The following is a 13,189-nucleotide window of genomic DNA, read 5'->3' as shown; positions in this document are numbered from 1 at the left end:
AACCATTCATAATCTTATTTTGCAGTCAGAATTAGTATAGAGATCAAACCACAACAATATGAATACTTTGACGACTCAAGTTATAATCAAAAGAGATGATGGTACCACTGGATTACCATCTCTTACCATGCCTACTTTAACTGGGGTTGATACTTTCACTACTCCATCAGTTTCAGTTCCACCTAATGATAACAATCCTTATATAATAAGACAACTGAATCCAACTGGGACTGTATTTATAGCCGTTGGAGCCATTGTTGGAGCTATATTATTAGGATTTATCTTATATCATTTGATTATTTCCCTTACCGCATCAAGAGTGGCTAAGAAAGGTGTTGCCAATGATAAACAACTTTATGAAAAATATCAATATAATAATAATACCGCTTATGGAGGTAATGCAGGTTATGCCGCTTCAGTTTTAACTCCATCTACATCCAATTTCGGTAATGATTTACAACAATCTATATCCAGATTACATTCTATAAGTCCATCCAAGAGTTTAATGTTTGGAAATCATCATCAAAATTATGCTGGATCACAAATGGGAGATAATTCAACTATTTATAATTCTGAACCTGGAGCTGCCACATCTAAACATGATTTAACTAAAATGTTTATTTCACCAACGGCTGAAGTCATGCTGCATAAAAGAATCAAATCTGGACAATTTGGAGGATCTACTGCTAATGTTTCAATGTATGGAGGTAGTGGATATAATGGATCAGCTCCAAATTTGGTTAATACCGCCAATAGTAGACTTTCTCAAGTTCCAAATTTATATATTAATAATGATTTCAATAATAGTGAATATTCACTTTCTGTTTATCAACAACAACAACAACAAATCTTACAACAGCAACAACAACAACAAGAATCTATGTCGAATGTTGCATCTCCTCAAACTGCACCAAGATCAACTAGAAAGACGGTTCCATCTATGTATCTTGAAGATTTAATTGATAATGAAGGTAAAGAATAAGTTATCAGTTAGTTACTATTATTCATATTCAATTCATTAGGGTAATATTGGTTACCTCGTTTCATTTCATTTGTTATACACCATTGTTCAGATTCGTTTTCTCATTACATACATGGATAAATACACTAGATCTTGTTTATTTATCACCCCATTTTCGTCTTCCTCCCCTCTCTCTCTCTCTCTCTCTCTCCTCTCATAGCATCTACATATTTATATAGTATATATTCTACATATGTATACCCCTGATACACATAAACATATCTCAGTATGTTTACAATAAAAGCACCCACCCGTACAGTTTATCCCAACTAAAGTTCCAAATTTGTTTTAGATTTGTATGTATTGATTCGTAGTCTATCTCAGTTTTCCTTTTTTGCAGTACAAAATTTATTTGTAAACACACAGAGTGTTCAAACGAAAAAAAAGAAAAACTTAAACGTAAACAATTTTTCTGTCTGTGATTAAAAATTAATAATTTCCAATTTAGAAAAAGAAACACTTTAAACATTATCTAATTCCATATCCAATAGTGTATACTCTACATCTGCTATATACTACAAGTCATCAAGTCATATAGACATATATACATAGCATAGCATAGCATAGCATATCCATATCATATCATATCATCATGCCTCTTTGTGGTAGTACTCCTCAGATAAGTATGTGTTGTTTACTATATTATCTAATGATTTCAGTGAGGTTTTGATTCGTAATAAATTAGGGTATACTGAATACGGTAATTTTTTTTCTTCATAATCAATCATCCCATTGTTGGTATATGGTGATGATTGAATCAATTAACATCAAGAGTCAACGTGTTGATTCATCCATTGATCAAGTCAAATCATGTCAAGTCAAGTTGATTTCTCTGGTACGATAAACTTTTGTTTAAAACAATGGATTCGTCTAATTTCTCGAAAGCGCCGCATCAATCAATCAGTCAATTTATCCCACCCAATTTTGAATCAAAAACCTTCCATTGATACTATACCATCAATGTTTAATCATGGTTTACTAACTTATATCTCTCTCTTTAGTTCAAAGAAAAATAGTCATATTGGGTGATGGTGCCTGTGGGAAAACTTCATTATTAAATGTGTTTACCACTGGGTATTTTCCTCAAGTTTATGAACCAACTGTATTTGAAAATTATGTTCATGATATATTCATCGATAATAAATCAGTACAGTTATCATTATGGGATACAGCTGGTCAAGAAGAATTTGATCGTTTAAGATCTCTTTCTTATGCTGATACTCATTGTATTATGTTATGTTTTTCCATAGATTCTCCTGATTCCTTAGAAAATGTCCAATCCAAATGGGTTGGAGAAATCACTGATCATTGTGAAGGTGTTAAATTAGTGTTAGTAGCTTTGAAATGTGATTTAAGAAGTCATGAAGATAGTGATCTTGATATAGCGAATAATAACATTAATAATAATAATAATAATCGTGATGAATATAATCCTTATCAATCAAGTTCAAATCCTTATCAACAAAATAATAATAATAGTCATCAACCAAAAAGATTAATAACTTATGAAGAAGGGTTAGCTGTAGCTAAAAGAATCGGTGCATTAAGATATTTAGAATGTTCAGCTAAAAAGAAAAGAGGTGTAAATGAAGCCTTTTCTGAAGCAGCAAGATGCGCTCTTACTGCAAAACCAAAAGGTGCTAATGAAAATGAACCTGAAAAGAAAGGTTGTGTAATAATGTAAAATTTTAATGTTCCCCAATCACTTAATTCATTCCCTTCATCAATCCATCCATTCATTCATTCATTCATTCATCCATGCTATCAATAACTATCATTCCTACCTTATTTTTTTAAACTGTCTATATTAATACAAGCATCCAATACAATGTAAAATTACACTTCATCCAATTTAAAAAAAAGTTTAGATTAATTTTAATATACAATTTTTTTATGTACAGAGAGAGAATTATATTTTATATATATATACACCGAAAGATTTATACCTTTCACACTTTTTTAAACGGATTACTTAATGGTTCTTTTCTTTGATCCCATACATCTTCAGAACTACCAATGGCCTTATCCTCTAATAACCTCTTCTTATAATATTGTTGAATATCATTACGAGCAACTAATTCCTTGGCCGTTAATTTTTCAATATCTTCATTCTTATCATTACTATCAAGTAAAGTACCATGAGTGATAGCAAACCATAATTTCTCTCGTTGTTTTTGACACATATCATAAGTACCAAATCTATAATAATTCTTAACTTGACCTCCAAGTGAAAAACACGCTACTAAATCATCAGCAGCTGACATTATAGACATTTGAGTTGGGAATACTTGAGTAGTATTCTCTTGTAAAACTTGAGTGATATTCTTTCTTCTTTCTTTGATTTCTTCAGGAGAATCTTGAAATAATGACCATATTTGGTCTAATTCTTCATTCCCTTCCTCCTTCTTTGCCATATTCGATAGTTATCTATAGTAATATTTGATAAAACTAGTAACTTTCATATTGAAATTTATTCAGAGCATGTCAATTTTTTTTTTCTGATACTGCTAATATTAAATTGAGGTCGTGTAAATTGACCATCACTATTTACTAACTGCTAAATAACCTTTACCTTACATCATTAACTTTATAACACCCAAATTAGGTATGTCTAAACCGGTATAATCAAGGAAAGCGCATAACCTAAAACCAATAACAGTTCAGTCGATTGTTCAATTGATATCTTTTATCAATCTATCTTCAATCAAAGGTCTATCAGACACTATGATAATATGGGTGCGATAGTGCTTATCTATACCTTCGAACTTTTATGATATGGGGGGAGCGGGGGTTCAAAACTTTCCTTTCTTATCAAAACTACTATCGACACCAGCCAGTAAGCTTCAACCCCATAGTAAAATTACAAATTTATATAGACTTGAAATATAGTTAAGAAAATTCATGTATAATGTCGCCAAAAATATAGTTTTCCTTTGTTTTACAATCATTTCAGTTACTACCCAACTTCCTAATTAGGAAGATGATTGCGGTCTGATTATAATTTAGGAACAGCAGTCAATTCAAGCATAAATGGTCTAAATGTATGATTGATTTCGGTTTGATATTCTCAAAACGTGAAACAATCAGATAGTGTTGTTATATTATATGCATGGTTTGTAGAACTTTAAACACATGAAAAATACAGTGAAATATAGATTTGCTTTGGGTTTTAATTCATGTAGTATATTCTTTTATTAACTTATCAAATCAGTTATCACAAGCTGCATATCATTGATAATACTAGTTCAAGATAACAAGATATAAACAGAATATAAAAGAACATCAAACTTCTTCAACAAATGTAAATTTTGAAATCCCTCCAAAATACAATTACATCAATATCATTAATCAATAGCTAAAATGTCAGATTTAGAACATAATCATTATGAAATGGTACCTGGTACAGTACACTTAGTTGATATGCTAGGTGATTTAAAAGTACAAAAGGGTGAGGGTAATATCATTCTTATTCCTCAACCTAGTGCAAATATCAATGATCCCTTAAGATGGAGTACAAGAAAGAGATACTTTCAATTTGCTTTGGTTTTCGTTTGGTATGTAATACCTTTTCTTTATTATTCATTCTTCTTACATGTTTACTAACTTATCAATTTAGGTCTTTCTTATTAGCAGCCGGTTGTAATTTATCAGGTCCAATTTTTGCTGAATGGACAGTTGTATTTAATTGCTCATTCTTTGATTTAACATCTACCGTGGCTATTGCTTGTTTCTTCTTAGGTATTGGTTGTGTGGTTTTGCAACCAACTGCCCTTAAATTAGGAAGAAGGTTTGTTTATTTGCTTTGTACTATAATCATGATGGTTAGTCAAGCTATAAGAAGCAGAGCCACCAACCTTGGATACTTATATGGAAGCGCAGTATTAGCTGGTTTTAGTGCTGCTCCTGTTGATTCATTAGTTGAAATCTCAACCACTGATATTTTCTTTCAGCATGAAAGATCAACGGCAATGGGTCTTGTTATCTTTGCCTTATGTGCTGGTAATAACCTTGCCCCTGTTGCTACAGGGTATATTGCTACCAGTATGGGTTGGAGATGGGTATTTTATATGATGATTATTATCCTTGCTGTTACATTTGTAGTCCAGTTATTTTTAATGGAAGATACTTCATTTAGAAGAAGTTCCGATATTACAGTTTTAGAAGCAGAAATTTTAACTCAAATTAAATCTCGTGAAACTATAGATGCAAAAGGTGGTCGTACTGATATCAAAACTGAAGAAGTTAGTGATATAGATATGCATTCTGATGAAAAGACTCACGGCGAAGATGATGAAAGTAGTATCCCTCTTAGATCCTATGCACAAAGAATGGCAATCATTCATCGTGAATATAATGATACAAGACCATGGATAAAAATCTTTTTTAGACCATTCCTTTTGGTTAGATTCCCAGCTTTCATTTGGGGTGGATTTATTTATGGTGTTACAGTTATGTGGATTACATTATTAGCCAGTACAACTTCTGAAATATATGGTCTTCCCCCATATAACTTCACTCCTAATCAAGTTGGATTAACTAATTTAGGAGCAGCTATTGGTTCATTTGTGGGAATGTTCTTTGGAGGACCATTTGTCGATTATGTCGTTATTCAATTATCAAAGAGAAATAATGGTATTTTTGAACCCGAATTTAGATTATATGCCCATATAATCCCAACCATTTTGAATTCAGCTGGAATTCTTGCTTATGGTTTAACTTCGTATAGTGGAGCTCATTGGGCAATAAGTGTAGTTTTAGGTCAAGGATTAATTGGATTTTCAATGAGTGCTGCTGGTTCAATCTCATTATCATATCCTATTGATTGTTATCAAAAAATTGCCAGTGAAGGTTTAGTATTAATTCTTTTTATTAGAAATATGATTGCTATGGGTTTCTGTTTTGCTCTTCAACCATGGATTGATGCTTGTGGTTTGAAAGTTACAACTTGGCTTTTATTCTTAATTTCAATGGCTCTTAATGGTACATTCATCCTCATGATTCTTTTCGGAAAGAGATTTAGAAGATGGACGGCCGATGCTTATGAAAGATATTCCGATCCTACTTATACAGGATTTTAATAATCCAAAGTTATTACTTTATATACATCTTGTTTATGTTAGTTTAATATAAGTAGTTCAAATAGTTGCAAAAATAATTAGATAATAAAAAAAAATGCCTTCAGCCAGATTCGAACTGACGATCTCCTCATTACTAGTGAGGTGCCTTACCAACTTGGCCATAAAGGCGAATTTTTTGAAAATAAAAAAATAAAGTGGCTGCGAAAATGTCAGTATCACGTGGAAATTCTGCACGAGAATTGATTTTGGCACGCACTTTATGTAATTTTTCAGGATTTTTTTTCTTTTTCGTAGTGGTTGATTTAATAAATTTTCATAGATTGATTGATAGTTGTTACGGTTGAATTTACATTATCATCATCATCATGTTTTCCATTGGTCAAACCTTAAAGACCAAGGTCATGAATGGGGTTAATTTATTAACCTCAATACGTAATATAGGATATATGGGATATTTAAAACCTAATGACGGGGCAGTTGTTGGATATAAGAGATTAGGTAGAGGTCAAGCTTCAGGACTTGGTAAGACTTCTGGTAGAGGTCAAAAGGGTCAAAAAGCTAGAGGAAAAGTTCCAAGATGGATGGAAGGTGGTCAAACTCCATATCATTTAAGATTTCCAATCATTGGATTCAAGAGACCTCATAAGAAAGAATATCATCAATTGAATTTAGACAGAATACAAGAATTTTGGAATACTAATAGAATACCTTTAAAGGAAGGTGGTTTATTGGATATAAAAGTGATGAGAGAATGTGGATTAATAACAGGTTCTATCAAAGACGGAGTTAAGATCTTAGGTAATGGGGCTGAAGAATATAACGTACCATTAAATATTGAAGCATCCAGAGCATCAGATAAAGCCATTCAAATCATTGAAAAATTAAATCATACCTTCGTAGCCAGATATTTCACTAAATTAGGATTACGTGCTCATTTAAATCCAGATTTATTCTTATTGAAGAAAGGTTATGTTCCATTACAAGCTAGACCAACTCATAGAAGAGATATTGAATTCTATTCTAATCCAGAAAAGAGAGGTTATTTATTACAAGATACTTCTTTATTATTGGATCATTTAAAAGCCAATACTACTAAAACCACCAGAAAGTCTGATGGTAAATCAGCATTAGCACAACAATTAGAAACAGCATCTAACAAGAAATATAATAGCGAAGTTAAATTTGTTTCATTTGCTGATCTTTAAGATCACAATGGAATATATTCATACATGTACATTTCATAATTCCTGTAAATAATAATAAATTATATTTAATATATAACAATACATATACTATACATTTTGATCATCAACGTCTATAAATAATTGTAATAATTTTTCAATAATATCCTGTAAATCAATTAACTTTATAGGAGTTTGCTTTAAATTTGAAGATTCTAAATCCTTTTTGGAGATTAACTTATCGTTAATAAAACTATAATTGAACTTTCGTAATGAAAATAATGTCGATTTATAAGTCATTTGGTAAATTTCTTTAATGTTTAATTTATCATTAATATTATGATTCAAATTATTAGTTGAAAACCCACGAATTCTTAAGCCTGATAAAATAAGTTTATTAATTGCCAGATTGACTTGATCTTGAGTTGTAAGAATCAGTGATGATGCAGAAGAGGGACTTTCAATTGTCGATTTTGATGATTGAATATTCGATGTAAATTGATTTTTAGATAATGGTTCAGAATCGACAAGGAATGGGCTTGCTCTCAGTTTCTTTCTTTGTAAGACCTTATCAAAAACAGTTGTGTTTGAATCGTTTTTAGTAGAGGATGTAGTAGTTGGTAAGTCACTGATTAGGTTATTTATCTGATCAATCAAAGAAAAATCAAGAATAATGGAAAATATTTGGTTTAGCTTAGTATCAAAGTAAAATATTAAGTAATTTGAACTATTTGAATCATCTGATTTGAAGATTAAACTGATATTTTCGTCTACGTTAAACGTTTGAAACAATAGATTTGATTTAAACCAGTTTTTAGTTTGTTCAATATTTGAGTACACATGATACGGATTGCATGTTATGAGATAGATCGGTATAAGACGATAGTTTATGTGAATAGGTAGTCGACTATACGAAGAGTTTATGGAAGCTGTGACGGGTGTAGATGTTGTTGTTGCAATTGGAGATGATGATGATGATGTAGACGCGTTTGATTGATTATACCACAATTGAACATCTTCTATGTGGCTATCATCATTGTTTTTGACACCGGTATCATGAAGTGTTATAGTATTGATTCTAATCATATTAAGACCATTATGAGCTTTTCTGTTATCAGTCGTTGTTGTATTATTTGATGAAGAGATGAAGGTTAAGTTCTTGTTACAATTTTGATTTTGATACTACAAATTTTATAACTGCGAAAATTGACAGCATTGATCCAGCACACGAGGATAAGAGGTGATATTTACATCGGTGTGTACTCAATTAATAGAGAAGATAACTTTAAGAATCAAAAGTAACGAACTAAGACTGTTGGAATGAAAGATTAAAGAAGTAATGACATCTTGATGATGATTATCAATTGGTTAGTGTGGTTGACTGGCTCCTTTAGTCAATAGGTTAGAAACCAATTTATACTAGCCACACAACTGACGTCTTACTTTAAAAAACTTCCAATTGAATACTAATCTAACAAATATCATCAGTACAACTGATTGACGAAGCATTGGAGTCATACCTCAAATATTCATATGGTAATTACTACCACACCTTCAACCATAACCTTGTCAAAAGTTATGACAAAAAAGTATCCTCAGTGTCAGAAATGCCAACAAAAAAAAACTGAGACAAAAAAAAAAAGAAACTGAACAGAAAAAGTAAAATCATCAAATTTAGAAGTTGAAGGCTAACTGATTACAACACGATTCAAAGCTGTTACCAGGAAGAGGAGGACATAGTTCGCCATCGATCAAATCAATACCATCCATATCCACAACGAGATCATACTTTACCCATACATCAAGTAGTTTGATAGATCCGTTCGTCAGGTTTGTAAAGTCAGTATTCATTTTATCACACTATCAGTTCAGTTCAACTTACGGTGATCTTGTGAGTATACCATCTAGAACTTCAATATCCATTCATCCTTCTTTAATATTCGTCATTAGTCCACGTCTATCTATCCAGTCTTCTTTCCTTATATGAAATCGAAGTCTTGTCTTAGTTATATTCCTAGACATAAAGTGAGAGTTAGAAGATATAGAGAAACCATTTAGACAAACCATTTCGTCAACAGACATATTGTCATTATTAGAAGACACAATCAAACATGAGTGTAAATACCAGGGTTTACTCCGTTTCAAGAGTATTTACTGATGTAAATAGCAAGAAGTCAAGCGATTATTGGGATTATGAAAATCATAAGATTCAATGGGGAGATATTAAGAACTATGAGATTTTAAGTAAAATTGGTAGAGGGAAATATAGTGAAGTATTTCAAGGTATTAATGTTATAAATGATGAATCATGTGTTATAAAAGTATTAAAACCAGTTAAATTAAAAAAAATCTATCGAGAAGTTAAAATTTTACAAAATTTAACTGGAGGGCCAAATATTGTTGGTTTATTAGATATCGTCAGAGATGATCAACTGAAAATCCCTGCTTTAATCTTTGAAAAGATTTCAAATGTTGATTTTAGAGTATTATATCCTAAATTCACAATATCTGATATCCAATATTATTTTACTCAATTATTAATTGCATTAGATTATAGTCATTCAATGGGTATAATTCATCGTGATGTTAAACCTCAAAATATAATGATTGATCCTTTAACTAAGAAATTAAGGTTAATCGATTGGGGTTTGGCTGAATTTTATCATAAAGGAATGGATTATAATGTTAGAGTCGCTTCAAGATATCATAAAGGACCAGAATTATTAATTAATTTACAACAATATGATTATTCATTAGATCTTTGGTCAGTAGGTTGTATGTTGGCTGCTATAGTATTTAAAAAGGAACCTTTCTTCAGAGGTGATTCCAATAATGATCAATTGATTCAAATTGCAAAAGTATTAGGTACTGATGAATTAACTCAATATCTTGCTAAATATGGATTGACTTTAAGTTCAGAATATGATGATATTTTAGGTAAATATCCAAAGAAACCATGGAAAGCATTCATTAATAAAGAGAACAAGCATTTAATAAGTAATGAGGTGATTGATCTCATTGATAAATTATTGACTTATGATCATCAATTGAGACCAACTGCAAGAGAAGCTATAGAACATCCATTCTTCTCATTAAAGTGATTTCAACATCATCTCCATCGCCAGTTATCATATCTATCAATCATCACCATTAACTTCATATCACTCTAACTTCCCCATTGCATTTATTATCATCAATTTTAAACTTCTTGTTAGTTTTATTTATTTTTATTTTATGCTGATTTTATTATTCTTTTCCCTTTTTATTACTTTAGTTCCTGACTATAATATTAATGATTCTTCAATTACTTTATTCTTTTTTGATTCAACTCTTTAAATAGGTTACATACATATATAATTTTTCTTTCTACTTAATGCTCTTGTTACTAATTAACAAACTCATAATAATAGTTTCTATATTTTAAAAAAAATCATAAAGTCATATATTAAAATGTATTAAAGGAAGTATATATATAATTTAATTTCAATCATAGTTTGAATCCATTCTCAAGTTTATGCAAGAATTCATTAACATCATAAACTTTATTCCTAGTACCTGACAATTCAGAATCCAATTTCTGTTGTAATTCATCAAAAATTAAACTTTTCTTATTCTTCTTACGATCAACAATATCTTCTTCCTCTTCATCGTCATCTTCATCGTAATCATCATCAGTACTTAGAGTGCCATTTGATAAAGTGCTTGAGAATGAATGAGAGCTGATAATGATCGATTTCAAAGGAATCAATTTGATTAACTTATCTATATTAGTTTGATCGAGGTTCAATGATGAAGTTGATTTGAGTAATTTGATTAATTGGAAATGAGTCAAATTATCATTATTGCCAACTCTCAACTTTGATTTAAATGCAGCCAATTTTGATTTTGAAACTCTACTGCTAGCGATAGTTGTAATGCTGGTGATCGTGGAGTCGACATTTATAGTTAACGAGGATGATTGTTCATAACCAGAATCAGTTTTGTTCACAAAAGATTGGATATCTTCCATGATGCTAACACATTCCATGGACAACGTTTTATGACCCACTTTATTTAATGAAGCCTTTTGCAGTATCAATTCATTTAATCGTTCATTCTGATGTATGGTTTGGTATAATTGCGATAGTATCAATGAATAATTTTGATTTATCTGGCTCAAATTTTGAATCTTTAAGTTTAGATTATCAATGTTTAATGATTTTATATTTGGATAATAAATCAAATCAATTGAAGTTAAGCGACTATTCAAATCAATTAGTAACTGTTTTATTTCATTGTAATCATCATTTACCAATTCATTATTGTTGTGACGTATTGTAATAAATGAATCAAGGATTTTAGTTATGGTTGCAAATTTGAAACTTAATTGATTAAAATTGTTCAAACATTGATTTATGAAAGGAGTGGAATAAGCGTCCTTTTGGTTGATGGTTTCGAATAACAAATCAATTGTATTCTTTAAATCATTATCAATGGTAGACACCATTTGATTAAAGGTTTCGTGATTATCGGTTAATTCATTTAGGGTGGAGTTTATCCTATTGATGAATCTTAATGATTTTGTCTCAAATTTATTTTTGAGCTTATTCGAGTAAGTTATGAATTCAACCAATTCATTAAAGTCACCATCATCGACAACTTCATCTTCTTCAAATATAGAGGAATGAATATTTCCTCTATTTTTATCGACTTCAAAATATTTATATAATTCAACACAAAGCGTAACGATACATTTCTCATCTGGACTTGAACCATCCACTGGGAAATCATCAACATCTATGAGGATTGGGATGTGTAAATCATCAAGCATAAATGAAATAATGTTTGTTAAATCACTGGATGGAGGTAATGTTATACTATAATGGTTGAAAATTAACATAAATATAGGAACAGGTTGAATCCAATCTTTATGAAAGTTTGCAATTGGAACGATTGGGTTTAACCAGTTGAATATGATTTGTTTGATTTGAAAGAATGAGGAAGTATCAGTTGAAGTCATGAATTTACTGGACATGTTAAACAAGTACAATGACCATATCAATCCAAGTGTTAGTTTTAAATCTCCATCGAAGATATTATCGGAACTTATGTTAGAAGTATTTAGTTTTAAAATCAATCTTAAGAATTTTAACACATCATTTAAATTCTCAATCTTTTGTAATTTAAACTTAGGATTGGAGTATATTGGAGTTATGTAATATAGTTTATCATAATGATAATTTGTAGTTGTGTTCCCTTTAGACTTAGCTATGGCTTGTACTTTATGGTAATCAAAAACTAATCGATTAATTAATTTTATCACAACTAAACCTGATTGAAGATCTTGTTTCAAGTTTGATATTTGAGTTGGACAGGAAGTCACGGACGGAAGTTCTAGTTGATCATAATCCTGGATGGTATTATTCATCCATTTTATCATGGCTTTTTGTTGAACTTGAACCCATGGTTCATTATCAGTATTAGATTTGGTGAACTTTAAGGACATATTGAATTATTAAATGAATGAATATAGTTAGTTACTAGAGGACTTATCTGGCCTCGTGGAAGGATTAAGAGAGAGTGGGACAACTATTCTAGCGAGTGAATATTGTAGTTGGAGATGAGTGTTTCACTACTCCAAAATTGAGTGTGGTGATGAGTCTTCGTCTAATGAATGAATATACCGACAAGGAATAAACTGAAGACCAAAGAGTACTAGTAACAATAGAATATGAATGAATGAAGAAGAAGTAGTAGTGGTGGATGTAGAAGAACAAGTAGACAGAAATAATTTAAAAAAGACAGATACACAGGGTTAGCAGATAACAAGAAGATGATGGGATTTAAAACACGATAATTACAGTTATGTAAATAATAAATAATAGTACAAAGTATATTTGACAAGGGTTACACTAAACTAATACAGAGTT

The 13,189-nt window shown here is 30.7% G+C and overlaps 8 protein-coding genes and 1 non-coding gene across 9 annotated transcripts; 5 read left to right on the top strand and 4 right to left on the bottom strand. All coding sequences in view use genetic code 12, as the record gives it.

Moving 5' to 3' along the window:
• Window positions 1-58: 58 nt before the first annotated feature.
• On the top strand, window positions 59-982 carry DFJ63DRAFT_332704 (uncharacterized protein; the record flags this gene model as incomplete). The annotated part of the gene is made up of 1 exon (XM_064907728.1): window positions 59-982. The coding sequence occupies one exon, from the start codon at window positions 59-61 to the stop codon at window positions 980-982; it is 924 nt and encodes a 307-aa protein (XP_064764548.1).
• Window positions 983-1,613: 631 nt separating this feature from the next.
• RHO3 (Rho family GTPase) lies at window positions 1,614-2,705 on the top strand (the record flags this gene model as incomplete). The annotated part of the gene is made up of 2 exons (XM_064907344.1): window positions 1,614-1,644; window positions 2,023-2,705. 2 exons carry the CDS (start codon window positions 1,614-1,616, stop codon window positions 2,703-2,705), a joined length of 714 nt encoding a protein of 237 aa, XP_064764547.1.
• A 265-nt stretch (window positions 2,706-2,970) lies between these two features.
• Window positions 2,971-3,435, bottom strand: DFJ63DRAFT_332702 (uncharacterized protein; the record flags this gene model as incomplete). The annotated part of the gene is made up of 1 exon (XM_064907727.1): window positions 2,971-3,435. The coding sequence occupies one exon, from the start codon at window positions 3,433-3,435 to the stop codon at window positions 2,971-2,973; it is 465 nt and encodes a 154-aa protein (XP_064764546.1).
• Window positions 3,436-4,381: 946 nt separating this feature from the next.
• DFJ63DRAFT_332701 (putative ion transporter) lies at window positions 4,382-6,099 on the top strand (the record flags this gene model as incomplete). The annotated part of the gene is made up of 2 exons (XM_064907726.1): window positions 4,382-4,575; window positions 4,638-6,099. 2 exons carry the CDS (start codon window positions 4,382-4,384, stop codon window positions 6,097-6,099), a joined length of 1,656 nt encoding a protein of 551 aa, XP_064764545.1.
• Window positions 6,100-6,194: 95 nt separating this feature from the next.
• DFJ63DRAFT_t7 lies at window positions 6,195-6,267 on the bottom strand. Its single transcript has one exon. It is a non-coding gene; the product is annotated as a tRNA-Thr (tRNA).
• An 8-nt stretch (window positions 6,268-6,275) lies between these two features.
• On the top strand, window positions 6,276-7,401 carry MRPL10 (mitochondrial 54S ribosomal protein uL15m). The gene has a single exon (XM_064906698.1). It carries the CDS (start codon window positions 6,465-6,467, stop codon window positions 7,302-7,304), a length of 840 nt encoding a protein of 279 aa, XP_064764544.1. The 5' UTR covers window positions 6,276-6,464; the 3' UTR covers window positions 7,305-7,401.
• DFJ63DRAFT_310366 (uncharacterized protein) lies at window positions 7,392-8,366 on the bottom strand (the record flags this gene model as incomplete). Its single annotated transcript, XM_064905584.1, has 1 exon — window positions 7,392-8,366. One exon carries the CDS (start codon window positions 8,364-8,366, stop codon window positions 7,392-7,394), a length of 975 nt encoding a protein of 324 aa, XP_064764543.1.
• A 1,025-nt stretch (window positions 8,367-9,391) lies between these two features.
• Window positions 9,392-10,381, top strand: CKA2 (casein kinase 2 catalytic subunit; the record flags this gene model as incomplete). Its single annotated transcript, XM_064904733.1, has 1 exon — window positions 9,392-10,381. One exon carries the CDS (start codon window positions 9,392-9,394, stop codon window positions 10,379-10,381), a length of 990 nt encoding a protein of 329 aa, XP_064764542.1.
• A 386-nt stretch (window positions 10,382-10,767) lies between these two features.
• On the bottom strand, window positions 10,768-12,765 carry ABP2 (Abp2p; the record flags this gene model as incomplete). The annotated part of the gene is made up of 1 exon (XM_064907725.1): window positions 10,768-12,765. One exon carries the CDS (start codon window positions 12,763-12,765, stop codon window positions 10,768-10,770), a length of 1,998 nt encoding a protein of 665 aa, XP_064764541.1.
• Window positions 12,766-13,189: the final 424 nt, after the last annotated feature.

Source organism: Scheffersomyces coipomensis, assembly GCF_036884675.1.
Source record: "Scheffersomyces coipomensis strain NRRL Y-17651 chromosome Unknown DFJ63scaffold_1, whole genome shotgun sequence".
NCBI lineage: Eukaryota > Fungi > Ascomycota > Pichiomycetes > Serinales > Debaryomycetaceae > Scheffersomyces > Scheffersomyces coipomensis.
The sequence above is the reverse complement of the archived record's forward strand: the minus strand, read 5'-3'. Positions and strand labels throughout refer to the sequence as shown.